General features: G+C 42.2%; 1 protein-coding gene across 1 annotated transcript in view; it reads right to left on the reverse strand.

Moving 5' to 3' along the window:
• The window catches only part of MAP2 (microtubule associated protein 2), a gene marked incomplete at its 5' end in the record, with an annotated part of 69,256 nt that overhangs the window by 12,627 nt on the left and 35,204 nt on the right, over window positions 1–21,425 (reverse strand). The window contains 6 exons of the mRNA XM_082311440.1: window positions 3,532–3,875; window positions 6,117–6,270; window positions 11,769–11,830; window positions 16,114–16,248; window positions 16,648–16,854; window positions 17,101–20,910. Of these exons, the coding sequence (XP_082167566.1) occupies window positions 3,532–3,875; window positions 6,117–6,270; window positions 11,769–11,830; window positions 16,114–16,248; window positions 16,648–16,854; window positions 17,101–20,910 (4,712 nt within the window). The remainder of the gene's footprint in view (window positions 1–3,531; window positions 3,876–6,116; window positions 6,271–11,768; window positions 11,831–16,113; window positions 16,249–16,647; window positions 16,855–17,100; window positions 20,911–21,425) is intronic.

The following is a 21,425-nucleotide window of genomic DNA, read 5'->3' on the forward strand; positions in this document are numbered from 1 at the left end:
CTATGCCGATTTATGTCCACTGAAGTTCTTGCCTATGGCTGAGTTTTGATGTATACATTTTAAGATTAAATTAAAAGATATCTAGGTTGGTTTCATCCTTGGTTGCTTTCCTCTGATGTTTTATAAATGCTCTGCCTGGTCAGTAATGAAAAGATTCAACTGGTGCACTTTTGTACTGTGATATGGTACAAACCATATCCATAGACAGAATTTCAAGAAGAAAAAAAAATCCGAACAGAAAAGAAAAACCCCATTCTTGGCATGTGAAACAGATTTCCGACCCCTTCCCCCAGTTCCCCCATGCTTCCCTTGGGCTGTCTGAGAAATAACAGATGCAAATGGGTTACTTTTGAAAGCACAGCATTTCCTCCACAGCTGATGCAGTGCGAAAATCCATCTGAAGCCCAGCAGACATACCCATGAGCAAGTCGCCTCTGAGCTTTGCCAAAAATGATACATTTCACCATGCTCTACTATAAAGAGAAAACCAGACAACCACCTACTGGCTGCATCACAGAGCGGAGAAGCCCTCATTTCTCCAGACTGCAGAATACCAATTAAACACATCTCAAGCCATCTATTCCTAGTAGGAGCTTAATGCAGTGCAAAGTTAGCTTGCTTCTTCCCCTAGAACCATGGCCTTTTTCCGCCCCCCCGCCCCGCCCCGTCAGGTGGAGTGATTTCTCTCCTTTGTTTCTGTGGCTGGCAAGTCAGAGCTGAAGTAAAATCAGTCTGCTGTCTGATGAGTTTTTGATGAAATTCAAGGCTGAAGCACTGCATTTCTTGATTTATTTAGCATTCAGACATCCCCTGCTTGTTCATTTCTATACCTCAGCCTCTGGCAGTTTCAGAGTGCGGCTTCTTTTTCTGAGACAGCTGTAAGCTAAGAGAAGACCTTGTGCTAGGTTCAGATATGCCTCTGGTAAAAGGATAGTCTGTCTCCAGATGACACTTTGGCTGCATATCTGTATTCCTTTAGCGATTTGCATGTCCTGTTTATGTACTTAACTTGCCCAGATATATGCTGGCTTTTTGACTGCTTGTTTTTCCTGTGGTTATGGCTATCAGCACTTCCAATTCAGGTTATAAAACTTGAGCAGCTTTCTGTTTGTTTCATGTATCATCACTAAAAGCAGAGAGCAGATAACAGCTCATTTCAGCCAGTGCAATATCTGCCACCAGACATTAAAGAAGTGAGCAGACACAAGGAAATGAAATTAGCTTTCATGTGCTCCTCTCACAGACCCTATAAAATTCAACTGCCGAAACTGGAAAAGAATGAATCCTAAAACCTCTTGTCTAGACTGAGCAACTATGGCATAAAGGAGACATAAAGGAAAAACCCAGCGAGTCTCTCTGCCCAACTCACAGCTCAGTGGCCACATACCACTGGGAATTAAAAAATGCTTTAGCTTCAGTGACATTATGTCCACCCAGCAGATTTCCCCTGTGATCCCCGAAAGAGTGAAATGCCAACTGCTGTGCCATACTTCACCACCCAGCAAAGACTCTGTGCAACTCTGTAGAACTGCTAAGGAAATGTAGCTGTCTAGGCATGGTGTTTACAAAGAAATACAATTTGCTGTGGCCCCCTGGTCTTGTACAGCTGTTAGAGTCCACAGAGAGTAACAGGGAGGAGGAGGACAGGCTAACATGGTGCTCGTTTTGAGCTCCATGTCCAGCAGCTGGACTTGTTATGAGGAATGCTAATCCAGATGCAGTCTGAACTTGTGTTCCAAGCCTCCTGGAGCCCCTGCGCACCCTGACCTTCTCCTATGCAATATGTCAAATGGGAGTTGAACTCCCATACAAAATAATTACACAGACACTTGTAAAATAAAGGCAGAAGAACCTTTGCTGAGGCATTATCTTCTTGACTTTATCTGAGTAACTGGCTACTGCCCAAATCCTGGAAAGTACTGAATGTGTTAATTTACCATGAAAACAGGATCAACGCCTAGGAGATACCTTTCTGCTTAATATATGAGCCTGTGTTTTTTCTCTGGAAGACCTGCATTAGGCATAAGGTTGCAATGTTAAGTTTTGATCCAACTTATTATTTTTTTCTGAGACAGCATTCGGCAGACCTCACTGTTACGTATGTTCCACTCTGTATTCCAAAACTCAGCTATATATATAGAAGTATCTGATCTGGAAACACTGTGAAACCCAGCTTTCTGGAATGTCTTGCTTTCAGGACAGCTGAATGGGGGAGCATGTTATTCACCCTGATGTCCCGTCCCTGGAGGTAGTTGAGAAGTGAACCTTTCATAAAGCACGCACACTGCCACGGCTGTAACTCAGCGATCTCAGGGAAGCAAAAGGGAGCTGGGGCCACTGAGTGTTTTCATCACGGGGTTGTGTCCAGAATCAATATGAAATGCGCAGGTACTTTTTGCAAAAAATAAATCAACGTAATTGTTTACACCCACAAGACTGAGTTGTCCATATTTGTAGCATAAATATTGGTAAGCTGTATTCTTTTTCCTCATTCAGCCTCTTTGTTTCTAAATAAAATAGGATTTCTTTCAGGTTATAAATGCTTTTATAACTCTTTAGACATTAATAAAATGGACCGCTTAATCCTGTAAGCTAGAACAACAGTTCTTCCAAATAGAAAGACAAAAAAATTGCTTGGACATAATTTTGGCTTTTAATGCCATCTGTGTTACCATTTCTGCATTGCCCAAAATGAGAGACTATTCCAGCTCTGGCCATAGCTCTGCTTGGTAAGGCGTCAAGCAGAGACTCTTCAGAGGAAAGTATAGACATCCTCATGACAATGAACTTCATTGCATAACACCGCAAGCTATGAAACGATTTCTTTTTTTCAGCTTTTAATTGCATCGACATGTCCCTGAATTCTTGTTCTTTCAGAAAGTGAGAACAGACAATCCTGATCTGCCTTCTTACACACTCACTTTTTCTTATTTTATATACATTCTCCATTCTTTATACAATTTAAGCCCTGTTCCTGCTTATTCAAACCCTGCAGCAAGAAAAACAGTTAAGTCTAATACCTGTCCCCTCCCATCATCTTTAACTTGGGGTGGATTTACCAGGTTGGAGGCTGCAACCCTCACTAACATCACCTAACACAATGCACATCACGTAAAATGACACAGGAAAAAGTCACGGTGCTGTGCAATCCTGCTAACATCTATCTAAGTTGAATTTGAACTTGCTTGAATTAAAACACATCTCTTTCATTTGCTGGTATTGATGAAGACTAAGTAAGCAGCAACTGCTGAGACTCAGGCTGAAACATATCTATGGCGTGGAGTGCAAACGCTTGTTTCAAATTTTTTACCAGATCTCAGTGAGGCACTATTAATTTTCAGGTGGCAAAATACTTTTCTGAAGATTGTCCTGGCCCCTGCCATTTAACATCACTTAAACAACCAATGTATATGGACAATAGAAGCAGCACTTGCAAGGCAACTCAAAATGGCTCCTATTCCATATCTATCCCAAAGGTGCTCACATAAGACTACATCACATATGGATGAACATAAAGAGTAGAATCCTTACCTGCCCCCCTTTGGGCTGGTATTTGATGTTATCTGTTGATCCAATTTTGGACCTGACGTTCTTGAGGTCAGGTAGAGGCTGATTAATAACTCGTAGCTGCTTCGGAGTGGCTGGAGATTTAGGAGGGGTGCGAATTATGGCAACTTTTTTCTCAGTAGGTACCAGTATGGCAGATTTGGGGGTCCCAGGAGTGTGTGGTGTTCTGGAGTAGCTGGGTGTCCCTGGAGTGCCTGGGGTACGGGAGGCGTAGCTTGGTGGTGTCCCTGGAGTGATGGCAGTGGAGCCAGGAGTAGTGGGGGTAGAAGTTCCACTTTTTCCTGTTCTGCTACGAATTGGCTCTGATCCTGTATGCAAGAAAAAAAAACAGCATTAGACCCACAGAAATAGAGCTCTTCTTCCCTCTGTACCTCCCAAGACCACGTCCCTGTGTGCCAAGCGAGATACAGCTCTAAGATGGCTGTGCTAGTGCTGGACTAGCTGGATGTCTGTCTCTGTGTCTCATTTTGCTAATCAGCCTGCCAGGAGTTACCTTGTCACATGTGGCCGAGCTGGTAAATTGCCCATGTGGTGACTGAGCTCTCTGCTCTCTAACACAGGTGTGCTTCCCACAACACCTATGCTTCCTGCAAAGCTTGCTAAACAAGGCACAATATCACATCGATTTCTGTCGTGGGGAAAGGACTAGAAGCACCCTTGGCATCTAACCTTTGGGACTTGACCTGACAACCTGACTAGCCAGTAAGAATGTTGCCACCAATTTCAATGGATTTGGGCATTAAACTAGAGAGTGGGGAAAATTCTGATTGTAATCCTGAAACTAAAGACTCTGAGTGCCTGGCTGCTGCTGGTAATCTGGTGTCTGCAGCTGAACCCTGGGTGAACATTCAGCTGATGAACAAGTCATAGCTCTATTCTGTGGGTGGGCAGATGTCCCTCACGTTCAATTGCTATTTTTCATTAGTGCAGTCAAAGAAAGGAATTACAGAAGGAAACCTTGATTAGAAGTCACATTCTAGTTACATCTGCACGCAAGTTAAAAATAAATAAATACTGTAACATTTTGTAGCAGCTCCATTCAGTGTTTATGGCATTGCCAGTCCTTTTCACTGAGCACAAGAATCAGTTTAGTAGTGGTATTGTGCTTTCTGCAGCCAGCTCTGCTGGTAACTCTCAAACACAAATGAACAGAAGCCAAGATATCTCCATATGCTGCTTAAAGCGAAGCTTTGCTGAGAATGCTCAGGGAGAGAGAGACCAAACCAACCCCCAAAGCCTGAAAACCCCAATGCCAAATGGCTGCATACATGTTTTCACCTTTGAAACGCTCAGGAATTATAAAATCCAATGAGCCTCTCTAGAGCATCCAGTGAGACTAATCAAAATCTTATTTAAACTATTTGTTAATCAATCTGTTTGTTTAATGGTGGTGGACCAAATGCAACGCGCTGCTGCCCCTGGGGTCCAGGAGGAACTCTTTGCTCTACGTGACTCATTAGACGGAACATACTCCACTCTCACTGGCAGTTTCCCTGAATGGTTTCTTTCTTTCCAAACCAACCCTAAACCAGAACCTTCTCACTATACCAACTGAGGCAGAAAGGGAATGATTTTTTTTTTCCCCAGCTCCCTGCAGCTTTGGTATATTTATTTTTCATTCCTCAGCCCTTCACCACATTGGCAAATGCTCAATGGCCTCTCACTCCTAGCCAGCAGAATGGGCTGCTGTGCCAGCTGGGGGCCACTCTGCTTACAAAGGGTCTCTGTATTACCCTTGGAGCATCACCCAAGAATTTTAAAGGACTTTTTGTAGAATTTATCATCTGCTTCCCTTAAGCTGTCTTAAAAGGGGCCGAGATTGGTTTCTAAAGAGAGAAACTAGAGGAATTCCTATTGGAAAGCAGGGAGCCACATCCAGGTTCTGAGGCCTGGGCTGAATGCAAATCTATCTAAAAGTTCTGGGGGTATTCGGTAAAACTCTCTTTGTCCTGTAATTTCTTTTGGCTTGTGATTTGATAACATTGGTCCTCATAACAGGACCTTGCTGGTTTACTATCCTAACTTCCCCCAATGAGTCACTCCACTAGCTAACATCTCAATTCTCAGCAGAGTTTCTACCCTAGGATTAGAGCACCAGGAGATCATTACTGTGAAACAGCAAGTTAATGACTATAATATTAGGTTCACTTTTCCAAGATCCATCAGAATATTTTATATTGCCTACTTCAGGTTTGTCTCATTTTTCTTGCCGCTGTTTGGAAATGCCCTGTGTTAAATATCTTGCCCAGCGCTGAGCTCCCTGCAAAGGCATTTTATAATATTAGTGATTAGTCTGAACAGCAGTCCTAGCTCTGGGCACTGCAGACTATGGAAAGGGTGCATCCTGTCCCTGCTTTCAAGCCCTTGCTGCTCAGCACTTGGTATCTGAACAGAAACAGTCTGTGGAGCTCTGATTTCCAACAGCATACCCCAGACCCACCCCTCTGTGTAAAAGGTAGGGACACACGATGCTATGGCAATGTGACAAATCTAACAAGGATGGGAGACATTCACAGCAGCAGGAGAAGGTTAACATGCAAAAAACATACGGGTGGTCCGTCGTACTGAAGAGGAAAGTGAAGCTGTGAGAGAGAGAGAGTTCTCCTCTCTGTCTCGGTCTCCTGATACACCTCTTCGAGGAGGAAGGATAGAGGAAGGTCTTGGTAGAGAGGAACGCTTTTCGGGACTCTTGCTTACTCCATCCTAATAGTAGCAAAATAAAAAAGGAAGGTTTAGTTTTCAAAACTCACTTTCTGGGCTGTGCTTTCTCTCAACCTATATATAGAGGGGGAAACTTCATCCTATGGGCCCAGTTTACTACTCACACAGGAAGCTGTGGGGATCCAGCCACCTCTTTACTGCATCAAAACACCCAACAGTCATCTTTTGAGCTACTTAAGACAGATAGAGATACTCTTGGATCTAAATATGGATGGATTCCACATTTGGTTCTTAATAAGGAACAAGGGTTTTTTAGTGCAAGCTGAAAGTAAAGAAAAAATCTCTGGAGCTCAGGTGTAAAATTCTTATGTAAATTTACCTGCAAAGTAACTGCAGTACTGCTGCCCAGAATACACCCCACGCTATATTGCTAGGTGATGCGTGATTTTTGCATTTTCAAACACTAACTTGTAATTTTTTTTACGGAGAAAAATTTTTAGCTACAGCTTATTTTTTGAGTGTAGGACTATTAATCTTGATGTCTTCTCTTATTTCCTTCCATACTCATCTTCTTACTTTTTGAAATCAGCAGACACCTTCTTGTTACCAGGGTTAGAGCAATGGACATGTATGTTAGAATATTTTTGAACTTATGGGATGGGCAGCCAAAGACAGTCTTGCATAAGCAGATAGTCCTCCCAAAGGCAAATACGATGATGATCCCAACCAGTAAAAGACACACCAAACATAGCCTTACACAGAAAATGGAAGTTAACAGTGAAAACAGTTTTTAAATGGGATAGGCATGAACTCAGCATCAAGTAGATTTGAAACACAAGTGAAATGTAAACATGGGGAAGCTAGGATGGACTGCCAAACATCTCTTTAAATTTATACTGCAACTTCTTCAACATGGTCCCATGCATAGACCAAATTAGGTTCCTAGAGCATTTGGCTTCCACCCTTCTTGCTGGTGATTAGAACTGTACCCTCCTACACTGGGGACTGAATTTGTTTTCAGAGAATATTAAGTGGTTTAAAATTACATTTTTTAAACTTGGAAGGCAAATTAGTACTGCTGTGCTTTGCCACTTACCCACGTGCAAATGGGTGCAACTTCTTAGCAGTCAATGAAGCAGCATCCGTATCACCAATAGAAAGAAGATATGTCCTTCTAGTTATAACTTATTTCACTTATGTTTCCTCTGGAGAATCTCCTTTGTTTTTATCCATTTTGTAGCACAAATCTTGTAGCCTGATAATCAGTTTTCCTGCCACTGGATGTAAGTAATCCCACATAAGCTTCACAGAGAATTACTCACATTCAGTGGGGAGAGAATGTGATCCATGGAATTCATGTACACATCTCCAAGCTAGCTCTCTCTACCAACTCTGCTACCTTACCTTAGCATCTGATTTTGAGTAGGGCAAGCAGTCTCTTGGGCCTGCTGAGGAAGGCCGTACATAATAACTGTCTGTATCGAGAAAAGTGGCCCTTTTAGTAGTTAATGAGCAAGCTGAGCTGGGTCTTGGAGGAAGGAATGACTTTGCTCTAGACTTTGAGGCAGGAATCTTTGACAAAAAGGCAGTCTAGTCATGAGAAAACAAACAAAAGAAAACACAACATGAAGCTGGACAAAAGGAAAACACATGCAACATGGACCAAAAAAAAAAGCCAAGCTATGAATTAATACTTTTCCTGTGTCTGGTAATGGTGTCTATGCAGTTCTGACATGCATGAAAGTCTTAGTTCTGTGTTGCTTGATTAAAACCATCTGGGTTTGGACAGAGTTACTGATTCTAAGAAGTGCCTTTTTCTGCAGATGCTATTTTTGTCTTGTGTTAATTAGGACAAAAGGGTGCTAGGTATGGCATTTAACTGCTACAGCTGCTGGTTGGCTGCATTAGAAGCAAGTGCAAAACTACAGGAGCACCAAGAGATCCTAGTCCATTAAAACTAAAAGTTGTGCATTTGAAATACATCCCTCTTATCCCAAGAATAAAACAGTGAGAATTGTAAAAGCAAAGTTACACCAGTATTCCCACAATGGCAGAACAACATGACAGTATTGCTTCTTGTACCACTGTGTACACACAAAATCCTTAATGCATCCCAATCACCGTATTCTGTGTGTTTGGTGTCACTCTGTAGAGTGACAGTGTGGAGTCCTGGGATGAGGAAACCCGTATATGGTTGAAAGGCTGACCTGATACATCATTGTGATCAGATACTTGTCTGATTCTGAATAATGATAATATCCCATTGAAAGAACAATTAAACATCAATAGGACAGATTGAAAATTCTTTGTTGACACTTAGGAGCACCCAACTGCTTTGCAAAAAGGAATTTCCTTGAAAGAGAATAGGGCTACTTGCTTAAGCAACACTTTTTTTTCTCCCACGGGTATAACTGACACCACAAAAAACAACTGCAAGGCTGTTATCTTGGCAATGTAGTCCTCATTCTCTCTGTATTCATACAAGCATGAAGTTACACACAGGACCAATCCCAATGGGCCTGTAATTATGGGATTTGGTACAGAACTTTAGCCATGAAAAATTTGGCATTTGATCTAAGTCAGTCACCTAGACTCTCGTAATGTTCAGAAAAGGTGTCCGAGTTACTCCTTAAGTTATCTTTATTTGAAAATGAGAAAAGAATGGGTTGTCAACTCTCTACTGACAGGCATCTGGCTTAGGCTACATACCCAGCCTACAGAAAACTGAGGCTGGTGTGCTGAATGTCATCCATGACATCATCAACATGATTAAGAGTTACAGAACTGTGTAACAAACAATTCCAGTCCTACAACACAGCTGAGGAGACTTCTATTGGATATCATCATCCATATCAAGTAGCTCTACTGAGCAAGACAAAAAATTAGTTCAAAGGATGGAAGTGCTTTACTAGCAAGAATATATTCCTAGAATGAGTTTTGCAACATATTTACGTCTCTTTCTTTCAATACTTATTTCACTGTCCGACAATACACAGAATAAAATCAGTGAATAATTATTTTAAACAGAAACTGAACAGCATCTTCAGACTTTGACTTTGACTGATTTGTCATAGTTCAACTTATTGGTCCCATCCACTCGTGAAACTCTGGGCCATATTTACAAATCCACGAAGCTGTTTATTGATGCTGAAACTCTGTGGAAGCAGGGTATCTATGCTGGGTGGCTCCAAAAAGCAGACATTCTGCAAACGCCTTTCACCTGGTTTTCTGAACTTGAGATATAACTAAGCACACACAGTTTGAGGCCCAAGTGTTCATTCAATGGTTTTTGCCTTTTTCAACTTGTGGGTCATGCAAAATGGTTCCCGTAACGAGACTGGAAGACTCTTACAGATTAAGAATCTAGGCACAAGGTAGAGACCTCGTCCTTTTCACTCATATTGCATACAGTGTCCTCCATGAATATGTGCATCTAACGGGGACGCTAAAGATGGACAAGACTGAGATCTTTCAATGGAACAGCTGGGGAAAAGGCATGACCTTGAGCTAATGCACTGCTCTGAGATTATCACAGTCTAGATCCCCTCAGTGTTATTTAGGGAGCAAGGCACTTTTTAGCATCAGTAACAGCAGCAGAATCTGGCCGAACCAGATTTCAGTGACATGCCCAAGGCTGGTAGAGCAAACAAAGAAACCAAATGCCTCAGTCCCTGCCTGTGCTTTAGCCAGAAAACTATTCTTATTCTTTGTTAGCAATACATTACCTTTGACCTCTGTTATAATTCATGTTGCTGGCAGTACCAGCTGTCCACAGGACAAAGATCTATGTAACCCTGAATAAGACTCAGGGATTGCTGAAGTTGGGATGCAGAAACCTCACTTTATTTCAGAGGTGTTCCTAACACATGACCAATGTTCTCAGCATCTCGCTACCACAGGTACACAGCTCCTTCCAGCAGATGGAACTGCTTAGCCTTTCCTGAACTTGTTCTGCAAAGCAGTATGTAAACTGTAGTTTGAAGATGGATAACAAAACTGACCGGGTTGGATGATCTAACATTATCAGTAGAGAGGAAAAGGCCGCACTTGAAGGACATAAAAGCTGAAAATCAGGAAGAAACACAACAGAAAGGGAAAGGTCTTTATGGAGGTGAAGAGGCGAAGCCAAGGCACAGAAGAGAAAATGTCCAAGAGATGCGTGAGTGTGGCAAACAGAGAAGTGAGGCAACAGGGAGAGGAAGTAAGCAGGGGACAGACTTCTCATCTTTGCCATAATGTAAGGGACAGGAGTAAGAAAGGTGTATAGAAAGCAGATAATTTCAGAGAATGATGTTGCAGTGCTTGTACTTAGAGCACTCCATGAACACAGATGACTCTGAAAATGGGCCAGTATTGACTTCTTTTGTGTAAGTGTTGATTACCCCCAAGAAAAGACAGTAATAAACCATACTGTTGACTCAGACCAGAAACCTGTCCAGATATTTCTTAATGTACTAGCAAAGAAGCTCTACCAGTTTCCCAGTTATGAGCTGAAATGGGTCAGACCTGAAAAACTACACGAAATCCCAGAATTTACGGCTGAATTCAGGTCTAAATTTCACAGCTCCTCCAAAGCCTCCAATCAATTATGCTGCTATCATCATTAACAATTTCTTACAATTCATAAATAATGTGCAGCACTTTATGAGACAGAGTTTTTTGTTCACCAAAGAACTGATGATCTGGTTAGACAAAAGAAACAAATCAGCCATAGAACGTATTAGGAAATTTAGAGGAATCCTAAGGAACTTCTTCATTGTCAATGATGGCTAACAATGACGAAGTATTGTCATGCTGCAGATGTGATTTAGCATGTGTCAGTGTCATGTAAAAAAAGGTTGCACAGGGGACAGTGAAAGGAGGTTGGTTTCCTGGGGATTTTTGAGTGGTGGGACAGGAAGAGCGTAGGGTCAGCATGGGAGCAGGGCGGAGAGGTGCTGCAGTATTTGCTGAAGGAAACTCAGCAGAGGAGAGCCAGACGCAGGGAGGAGAACAGGCTGCAGAGCAGCTGGAGGCAGGGCACATAACTGTCAGGTTAAAACACAGACAGAAATCAGCGGGCCAGGAAATGGCCATTCAGAAAGCACTTAATCATATATAAAATGCTACTGGCCAATAATTTCTACACAGGCATGACCTCTGCAGAATGCATGGCTATATAATGGTGCATCAGAAGACATCCAGTGAGTCCTGGGGGAGGGTTTCTGCCTGCACAGCAATCGAGCAAGGCGGCAGTACGAGTCAGGTGCTGCAGAAAGGGCCAAGGTACACAGTTTATCCCAGGGGATGACCTGGCTCAAAATGCATCCAACTCCTGCAGTTTGGAGTCTGTGTGCCCCCTGTGGATCTGCAAACTGTCATCATCTACTACCCAGGACTGTAATTCAGAGGTTATTCAGGAAAGGTGGTTTTAATTACCCTTTTAAATGAATAATGAACATGGCAAACATTTTAAATGGAACACACAATCACTTATGGAATTAACACAAAAAGATCTGAAATAATATTATAAAGATGAACGATAAGATGATTTTACTCACTGAGAGTTTTTCCTTTGCTTGTTTAAATACACCAGGAGCCTGGTTTGTTTCACCACCTGCTGCTGAGAGACCCAAAGAAAGACCTGATAGTTAAACACAAAAATAATAAGCATTTCCACTTAGTACACTTATTAGAACAATTAAATGCCTTGGAACTACTGTGCAAAGCAATTACTTTGTGAATTACTCTCAGTGAACTCTATGCAGAAATGCACCTGCCTTAAAAATGTCCTATTTTCATCATACTTGAGGTAAAATGGTATTCTGCACATTTCAAAAAAAAAAAAAAAAAAAAAAAAAAGAAATTCTGTATTCATGTTCCTAGACGTCTAGAAACTACAGTAAAAAGTTGAAGAAATAGCTGACAACTGTAAGAGCCTCTAGTTCTGAAGGTCAATCCTCAGACACCTTAGCATCCTGATTTTCAGGACTGTCCTCTAAAAATCAGGCTCCTTTAAGTAATCCACAAATGAAAATTTTGAGAGGCCCCTGAAATCACCACTTTTCAAAATATTAGCCAACATTCCTAATGGAAAGCTAATGGAAAGCGAGAGATTCATTGTTGAATTATCATCCTAGTTGTGTCAACAACGTCAGTGTGCCATGGGTCAACTAAGACCTCAGACTTTAGCAACTCAACTTGTACCTGGGACATCAAGTATGTTAATTCAGTATTTCACTTATCTGATACAACATGATTTGAGGTAAGATTTTTCTCTCTGACTTAGATTCCATCCTTACAAAAAGTTTTGGAATGGGGCAGCTTTTCGGAAAGCAGGTTATTAGTTTCACCCCAACACTGTTTTTCAGGAAGCGTTTTGCCACACAAAAACTAGATGTGAAATCTTTTGGCATCTGTGCTAGGATGCCCTTAGTAAATGCAGAAGCAGGACAGTGGTCACAGATGACAACCTTTTGCTGTAAACCCAACTGTCTGCCAGCTGTAAAACCAACGCTAACACACGGTGCAGGACAGAACCAATTAATTTTCTCCTTTCCCTGTGCAGATCCCAGGCATGGTGAGGAGATCTCTGGTTTTCTACTACACTTCCCACTCGGTTCTACCCTCTTAATATAATTTCATTGCTGTTTGTTTTTTTAAATTGAAGGAATAGGAGAGAAAACTTGTGAGGAGGAAAAGAATATATAACTGCGTACTTCAGTTCTGCTCAATTTGTAATAGGGATAAGTACAGCACAGCCCTCCTGCATCACATTTTACCACATCTGTTACTGCTGGTTTTGGTCTGTTTTGCATCTCTTCTAACTAATCACAAATAGCTTCTTTCCTCCTTCCCTTGGTATTGAACCTTAACCAGCCACCACTATGAAGTGGAAAGAATAGCTGGGCTGCTTGCGCTGACTTACCTGAAAGTACCACAACTTCTCCATCTGAACAAAAGATCTCTACAGGCTCTGCTGCCAGATTAAGTACACAACAAACATGTTTCACCTTGGGGGTGACCCCAGAACTGAAGATAAGGAACAGAAGCGTATCACATAGTGACTTCCGCTCATAGCCAGGTAATTGTCCCGCCCTTGCCACGTACACACTCCTCTGATGGCACAATGGCAGCGACATCTCACAGCCACTAATAAAACATGACTTGGGTTGAGGTTTCACTCACGAACTACATCAGTCAAGGCAAATACTTCACAACTCTTTCCTTGGAATTGGACATGCAGTTTCTTTTTCAAATGGCAAGGATGAGTCTCTTAAAAAGCAGTCCCACCCTTATGGATATGGCACTGTATTTGCCAGTGCTCACCTCACAGTGACATGGAAGTTTTTTTCTAGTTTTCAAGGGAAAATAGGGGAAAGATGTCATTTCCTGGGTCACTATGCAGAAAATATGAGCAAATATTAACTTTTTTTTGGTAGACACTTATGACTAGACGTGTTTCATTTTAAAGTCACAGTAAATGCAGCACGGAGGTTTTAACTGACTGCAGTACACTCAGTTGTATAGACGACACTGCCGAGGGACTTTTGGTGGGGCTCCATTGGCCAGGTATCACTAAAGCTGACAAGACCGTTCCAAATAGGACACACTGACAGTCAAAACTGGCTTCAAGAGATAGTGCTATATTTTATGTAAAAGGAAAAAGGTGAGAGAGAAAACATCCCTCTAAATTCCAAATCCTGGAAAGAGCTGGATGACTGGTTCAGGCTTAGAGATATGTAGGTTAACATATGACTGCCTACACTCTTAAGAGTGCAGTGCTATGTGATATCCTTTCACGTGGCCTCCCCCCAAGTCCCATTGGTAAGTATAAAAAGGTGAGGTAGAAGAAAATAAGGGACATTATGAACTTTCCAGCAACGCTGAGCGTGGTGAAACATTCTAGGAGATATTTTTGTTCACTTCGTGGTGTGGTTCAAGCTACTCTGCTTTAGAGCCCAAACCTCAAAGCTCAACCCACATTACTGCAAATTTTATGATCAATCTGGGTCCATTATTTTGGTTGCTCTCCATCTCATGATTTAAATGTAGTGGGAGGTCATTTCTGTATTACATTTTTCACTTTGACTAATATACCTGCTTCACTAGGTGTTAAGAGTGAGAGAGAAAAAGCTCTGTCAGTTGCCAGGCAGCACACATCTAAGGCACCGGGTAGATTTCCTTATACGAGTCTACCGGTATGACTCAGACCTCTCCAGGACGCTACTGGGCCAGAAGAGTTCAGAGGTGTTAGTGGTAGAGTATCTGAGGGCAAGACAGCACTGACCACATGGCTGCAGGAGTGTAGATGAAGTTGAAAACACTACAAAGCCGACACCTTCCCCCCCTCATTTCCACTGCTTATTGAACCCCCTGGGTCTTTCGAAAGAATACGTGAATTATGGGTCGTAACTCCTGAGCCGATCAAGCTGTGCTTCAGCAAACAGCAAGAGGTAGCAAGAAGAGTTGTTTTAATCCTTTTTTAAAACTCCTCACTTTTGGGTAGATCTTGTCCAGAATGCAAGTTAGGACAGCCTAGAGACTGCAAACTGAGGAGGAGCCATCACTGCAACACAGAGGGGCCTGGATCAGCCTTTCCTTCCCTGGCTTCATTTCTTGTGGAAGGGGGGAGTAAACGCGCCAGATTCCCTCACAGGAGCAAGGCGATGGGACCAAGTATTTAGTGCTGTTGTCCTAATGGAACACAACCAGGAGATAATACACACTTCATACAGTTAAGGCATGATATTAAAGCTACCCTCGCATAACTATCCTTTTACTGTATTTTCACTAGTCAGACCTCCATACTGAGACTGGTCTAAATTTAGAACAGGAGTGACTCATTGGTGCAAAACTGGATGGGAGCGACTTCTTAGGAACACTTTTGGTATTGCACTGTCTACCTGTAGGATAGGTAATAAATCCTGTTCTTAATTTCTAAGCCATGAGACAAGGCCTACGTAGTTCTGCACTGCTGTGCATGGTTCTACTCTTAGTAGCCCTAGTTTCACTCGTGAACAACCGCACTGCAGCATGCGGCTATGTTACATGACAGAAAACCCGGCCTCTTTTAGCAAGTTTTTTTTTTTTTTTTTTTTTTTTTTTTTTTTTTTTAAGATCACCAGAAAAGTCAAGATGTTCATCTTTCCACCCTGAACTCACAATAACAAGAAGTAATACAATGAAAATGCTGAAAGTGTTATTTTTGGTCCTCTAAATAATGATACACCTATCAAGATGTAACAGGAATCATTTGTTTCGTCCTTTCATCTTCCTCTACCAAATATTAAGATTTTTGCTTGGAATGCATTCGTAGTGTGAGCCCAGATTTCTTCTCTCTCAGCTTCATGCTGCATGTGGCTGGATTCCCCCTGTGGATTTTGACTGTACAGCATAAACATCAGTGACAGATTGGGAAGTGTCAATGCAGATAACATCAATCAACAAAATATAAGTCTGAAACACTTCTTATTATGCATGAGAGTAAAAAAGCAAAATAATGGAAATGCATACCATGGTTTAAGCTGTCAACATTTTCCCACCAGCAAAAACCAAAAAAGCATAATTTAAAAAAAAAGAAAAAAGAACAAAATGATGAGTAGAGATTCCTACAACACCACACTATAAGCACGATGCCAAATTACATCCACAGCACTTGGAGGTCCAAGCAATGACAAGCATACATGATCATGGCCTCCATTAAATAAACAAACAAATACCAGGAATGAAAGAAGAAAAGAAAAATGATACAAAACACTAAAAAAGCAATACTATTTGTGAAGACTGATATTCTTGGAGGAAAAAATAAAAAAATAGAGAAGCTGCTATAGCCATGAGATTTACAAAAAAAAAAAAAGTCTATGTTTGCCAGCCACATTGCATAACTGAACAGAACGCAGTCACCTGTCTGCTTCCGTTTAACACAGGAGAGATGAGTTGGTCTAGTATATTTGATAGCAGGTTTTAAAATGATTTTCCTGGAGGGAGAGTGGGCCTGAACTTCAGTTTTTTTAGCAAGTTCAGCTTTCTTATACACTGCTATGGACAAGAAAACACAAAAACATAGAATCAGGAAAAAACCAGCAAACAGTTTCATGACAATACATCAAGTGGCAGGCCCACTGCTCCACAACTCCAACCCGATGCGTCGCTTTTACTGGGGCGAACAAATCCTAAGTCAGAAGAGGGGGAGCACTGGTGCATTAACCTCAGATATGCTACCCAGTGATCAGTGGGGAAGCCTACAGTGAAACGGGACCGGTGGAGCAGTGAGCCTTGCACGTGGCTTTTCATATAGTTGTACAACATCTCATTAAAAAGCACTACCGTTAATACTGTTAAGGTGCACATCATCTACAACAGAGTAACCGGATAGTACTGTACAACAGTAAAACAAAAACAAAAAGCATATATTGTAATAGGGAGTGTTAAATGAACCTTTTTTCCTTCTCACTTCATCTCTGGAGAGTGTGCTAGGTTCCTTTTTAGCTATTTTCCTTTCAGGAGTAGAAATCCTGCCTCTCCCAGTTTTAAAAGGTTTCTCTTTTTTATGCTTATCAAGAGATGATCTTCGCAATTCTCTCTCTGCCTTCTCCTCTTTAGGAACAGTCTCTAACTGTTCAGTCATGATGCTCCTATCATCATCTGTAGGATCAGAGCAAATTATAACAACAAACAAAAGATTAGTAACAAATGTTAACAATACTGTGGTGGAGCAGGGAAAAATAGCCGAAGACAGAGCAGATGGATTAATAAAAAAAGGCAGACTATTTTACCATTTTTCTGAAACATGCTGAGATTACTGTTACAACTATAATCATTTCGCTTTCTGATCATTATGATTTGGAAGCAAAAATACTTAACAGACAAAACAGAAAGGATAATGCACACCTTGAGTATCTGCCCAGAGACTGTCTGTGTCCATGATGGAGTCATCGATTGTTGTTTCGTCTTTGTAATCATCACACGTCTCTGTCTTGTAGTCGGTGAGCAGGATTTCCTCTCTCTGGGGTGAAGCAGGAGCTTCTGGGGAGCCCTCCTTGGGCTCAACTTGCATGTCAGCCACTTCCTCAACCTCCAGCTCCTCTTCAGCCTGGGAGTCCCCTGTTTCGATGTCTTCCTGCTGAGTAGCAGCAAAGCGCACACTGTGAGAAGCAGATTCACCCTCATCAACTGTTGTCTGCACCACTGTGATAAAGTCATCCTCTACTGTCACCACGGATTCAATAATGCCTTTCAGTTCAGGCAGTGCTTCTGGGCTACCCTTGGCTAGCGTTTCTTCAGCAGCAGGTTCCCTGAAGTCTGTTTCTGGGGGCATTTCTGATATAAGATGCTGTTTATCCTCTTCTTTTTCTTCTTGCCCTACTTCTACCTCTTCTTCCTCATCTTCTTCCCCTTTTGTGGCCCCAGCTGTCACTTCACATGGCAGCAGCTTTTGGATTTCCATAGGTTTCACAGCTGTATCAGGAATCTTTTCAGTTCCTTCTGCAGGCTGTGGTATGCTCTCCATCTGAATCTCAGCAGGCTCTTCCTGGAGAGGCTCAGCTTTTGGAAGGAGGAGCTCCATAGAAGGCTCCTTTGCTGGTAACGGTGCAGGCATCTCTTCCCCAGACACGGGAGGTTTTGGAGGTTCTGCTTTGATATCCTCTGGTTTCAAGGATTCGCCATTCAAACCTTCTTGGGCTTGATCATGCTCTCCACTAGATTCATAAGATTCTTCTTTATCAACTGCCTCTTGATGTACCAGATCGGGCTTAGTTACTTTTTCCTTAATTTCTGTTTCAGACAGTTTGGTGCTGTCCTTCACATAACTAGGCTCGGTCTTGGAAAGTACATCTGCATCCTTTGCTTCTCTGGACGAGATGGTCTGATCTTTCTGTTGAGTGTCTTTGGGCTCAGGCTCTGCTCTTTTAACAGAGGCTTTGTCTTTCCCTGAAGGAAGAGAAACAACCTCACTGATCTTAGCATCTAACTGACTCTGATATTCTTGGTCAGCTCTCCTTGCAGCCACTTCCAAATCGTGCTTTATAGCATTGTAATCTGGTCTTATTGGAGCTTCTCTCTCAGCTATTTCAGGAACAACACTAAGAGTCTTCTCCTCCTTCTCCATCAACAAAGAAACAGCATCTTTTTCTATTGCTGTCTCTGAGGCTGATATTCTGTCATACATAGTATCATCGGTTATGTGAACTTTATCAGCCACACTTTGTTCTTTCATTTCTAAGATTGCCTCAGGTCTTGTCCTCTCTGGCTCGGCACCTTTAATGGGATAGGCCTCTTTAGAGTCAACTTGATCTTCACTTTTTTCTAGCACGGTATCCAGCTTCTCTTTTTTCTCCTGCTCAAAGTCCCTTGCCAGAATGGACTCACCAGTGGCATGCTGACTTAAGTCTTTTTCACTAAGGAATTCTTCTTTTGATTTTTCAGCTGCTGCCAGCTTCACTTCTATTAAAGACAGGTCAGGAGCCAGGCCACGTCTCAGTTTTTCATCTGTGCCTTCGTAAAAAGGACAGGTTTCGCTCGTTAAATTCTCACTGTCCTGAACTGGAGAAGGGAGTGGGACTGTGTACTTATTGAAAACACAGTAGCCCAAGTCTTCTAGCTGACTTTCGGCTTTTAGTGTTACGTGGTTTTCATCTGTCACAGGTGGCAGGGCTGTGCTGCTGTCTTCCACAACAGTGTCAGAAGGAACCGACTTCTTTTGCGCCATCTCAGCATCTGCACTCACAGAGGCTAATCTAGATCTTGTCCCTGCTAAGTCTAACATTTCAGGCAGGTCAGGAGCCAGGACAGACCCGTTTTTGTAATATTCTTTGGCTAGGGAAGGGGATTCAACCACGGTCTCAGGCTGGACTTTTTCTTCTGCCACTGCTTTTTCTTCTTCAATGTGCTCATCTTCCTCTCTACTATCAATGGGGAAGCAGGGGGCCTTCTCCAGTGCTGGTGTGGTTGCTGGCAAGTAGTCGTCACCTTCATCCATACTTCCACTAGTGTTAGTTAGAATATCTGAAGCTAGGGGAGAAAGATCATGTGCACGACCAAAGCTAAATCCTAGAGCTATTGAATCCAGGCAGGACATGGGCAAGTTAATAGACATACTTCTCTGTTCAATTGCAGATCTCCCCCCAAGTCCCAAGCTCCTGCTCAGAGTTAGGTCATCTTTATTTTTACTGTGGAGTTCTCTCTTATCCCCATAGACTTTGGGGTCAATAGTAAACATTCTTTCTGTTGGGGAACTTGGTTCTTCAGATTTGTCTGGTGTAAAGCTCTGTGCCAGGGTACTGTACCCTATTTCATGAGCAGGCCCAGTCTGCTGCTGATCCAATTCTGTCTGTAATTCTTCCTCCTCTTCCTCTTTGTCTTCAGGTATTAGACGATCTGTCTGATAAGGCTCATACACACTCTCTTTAGTGTCACTTAGCTCATAGTAATCACTGCCTTGTTTCAGAGCGTCTGCTTTGAAGGCTTCCTCTTTCAGAGCAGAGGTTTCAAAATACTTCGACATTCCCGATCGATCCTCCTCCTCTTTCATTTGATGAGGAGCTGAAACACTTGTCTTATCCTCCTTGATATCTTTTTTAACATCTTTCTCTTGAGAAGGTTCTAGAGTAGGAGTCTCGTCAGTGGTTAAACTTCGTGCCTCAGGGACTTTCTCTGTTATTCCAGATAACTGAGTGGTATCAGGGTGCTCTACTGTTTTCTCAAGGGTCAGTTCATGGCTTAACTTGGCTGGGGGTACCTGTGTGCTTGGCTGGACCTCCTTTTTCATGTCTGCTGTTGCTGAGAGCCCACTTTGGTCCACTTCTTTTTCTGCTTTGAGAATATCAGCTGACATTTTAGCTTCATCATCCTTTTGAAAGTCTGCTTTGTCTAGGGAAAGTGTCTTAACTTCAGGTTTTGTGGTAAATTTACCATCATCTAATATTCGAGCCTCCCCCTTATCATAGAAGTCATACCTTTCTTCCTCATCACTCTCATCCTTGGTCATGTCCTTTTCCTCCCCCCACGGAGGGATTTTCTGGGTGCTTGGTGTTTTCAGGCCATCTACAGTTACTGCTGAGACTTCTTGCAGAGCTAGTGTCCTGTCCCTGTGGATCTGTTCATCTTTAGTGAGATCTTTGGCAAACAGTTGGTCAGTGGGTTCCTGTTTTGTTTTGGAACTGTCTTTGAGTGGAAGCTCCTGGGGAACAGTGGGAGATGGGCCTGAAGGAAGCTCGCTTTTGGCTGCTTCTGCCTTGGGTTCTGATAGCAACAGAGGACTTTCACCATGGCTGATGGCAAGATCTTGGACATCTTTAAGGTCGTCTTTAAATTTCATAGACATAACTTGGTTGGATGGTGAGGGCACATCTGCAGTCCTTTCTTCTGTTTTGCTCACTTTAGGCAGTTCAGAGGACGAGTCTTTCTGTTCTTGAGAAGCAGGAGGCTTGGCAGCAGGTTCCGCAAAACTGGCTTCCCCTTTCTTTTGTGAATCAGTTTCCAAGATCTGTTCTGATAGAGGTGAAGGCATTTTTTCTTTGTCTTTGCTCTGTGAATCCTTTTTATCTATAGCATCTGTTTTTGCTGGCTGTGGAACTAAGGCATCATGTTTAGGTTGCTCACCAGTCTTACTGTCTTTGCCAGATTCACGTTGCTTTGTGTCTAATGGTTCTGCTGTGAAAGGGCGTGCGCCCTCCTGGACACGGAATTCCATCTTCGTGGCTGCAAGTAAATCTGAAGTAGTTTGTTTGGGTTTTATAACAAAATTATTTAAAGCACTTACAGGCAGGCAGTCATGTGGCTTACAACAACATCTTGGTATGAATGATGGAATGGAGAGGGAGAAAGATGCAAACATGCAGCAAGGCCATCCACCTAGAAATCTGCTTTAAAGTGTTAAACCCTACTTTCCTTTCAATATATGAGATTTTATAGTGAAAATGTGAGTTGTACACATATAAATGTGACCACTGAAATGAGATGATTTCATGTGAATTCTTCATCTTCATGGTTTGTATACAACAGTAAAACCACAAGTAATCCTCACACTTCATTGGTATGCTTTGCTGGACTCTGTAACTTGTGTTAGTTTTGAGTTAGTAAAGCCTGCAAGATCCAATCAGTAGTATACGTAGTTATACGTTTCTATAGCTATTTTACATTTTTCTTCTACATGCAGCCTCAACTAAAGAAATAACGCATATAAAAGGTTTTGCAAGTGTCAGAAGAGGCTGGTT

Source organism: Platalea leucorodia, assembly GCF_965183815.1.
Source record: "Platalea leucorodia genome assembly, chromosome: 5".
Taxonomy (NCBI): domain Eukaryota; kingdom Metazoa; phylum Chordata; class Aves; order Pelecaniformes; family Threskiornithidae; genus Platalea; species Platalea leucorodia.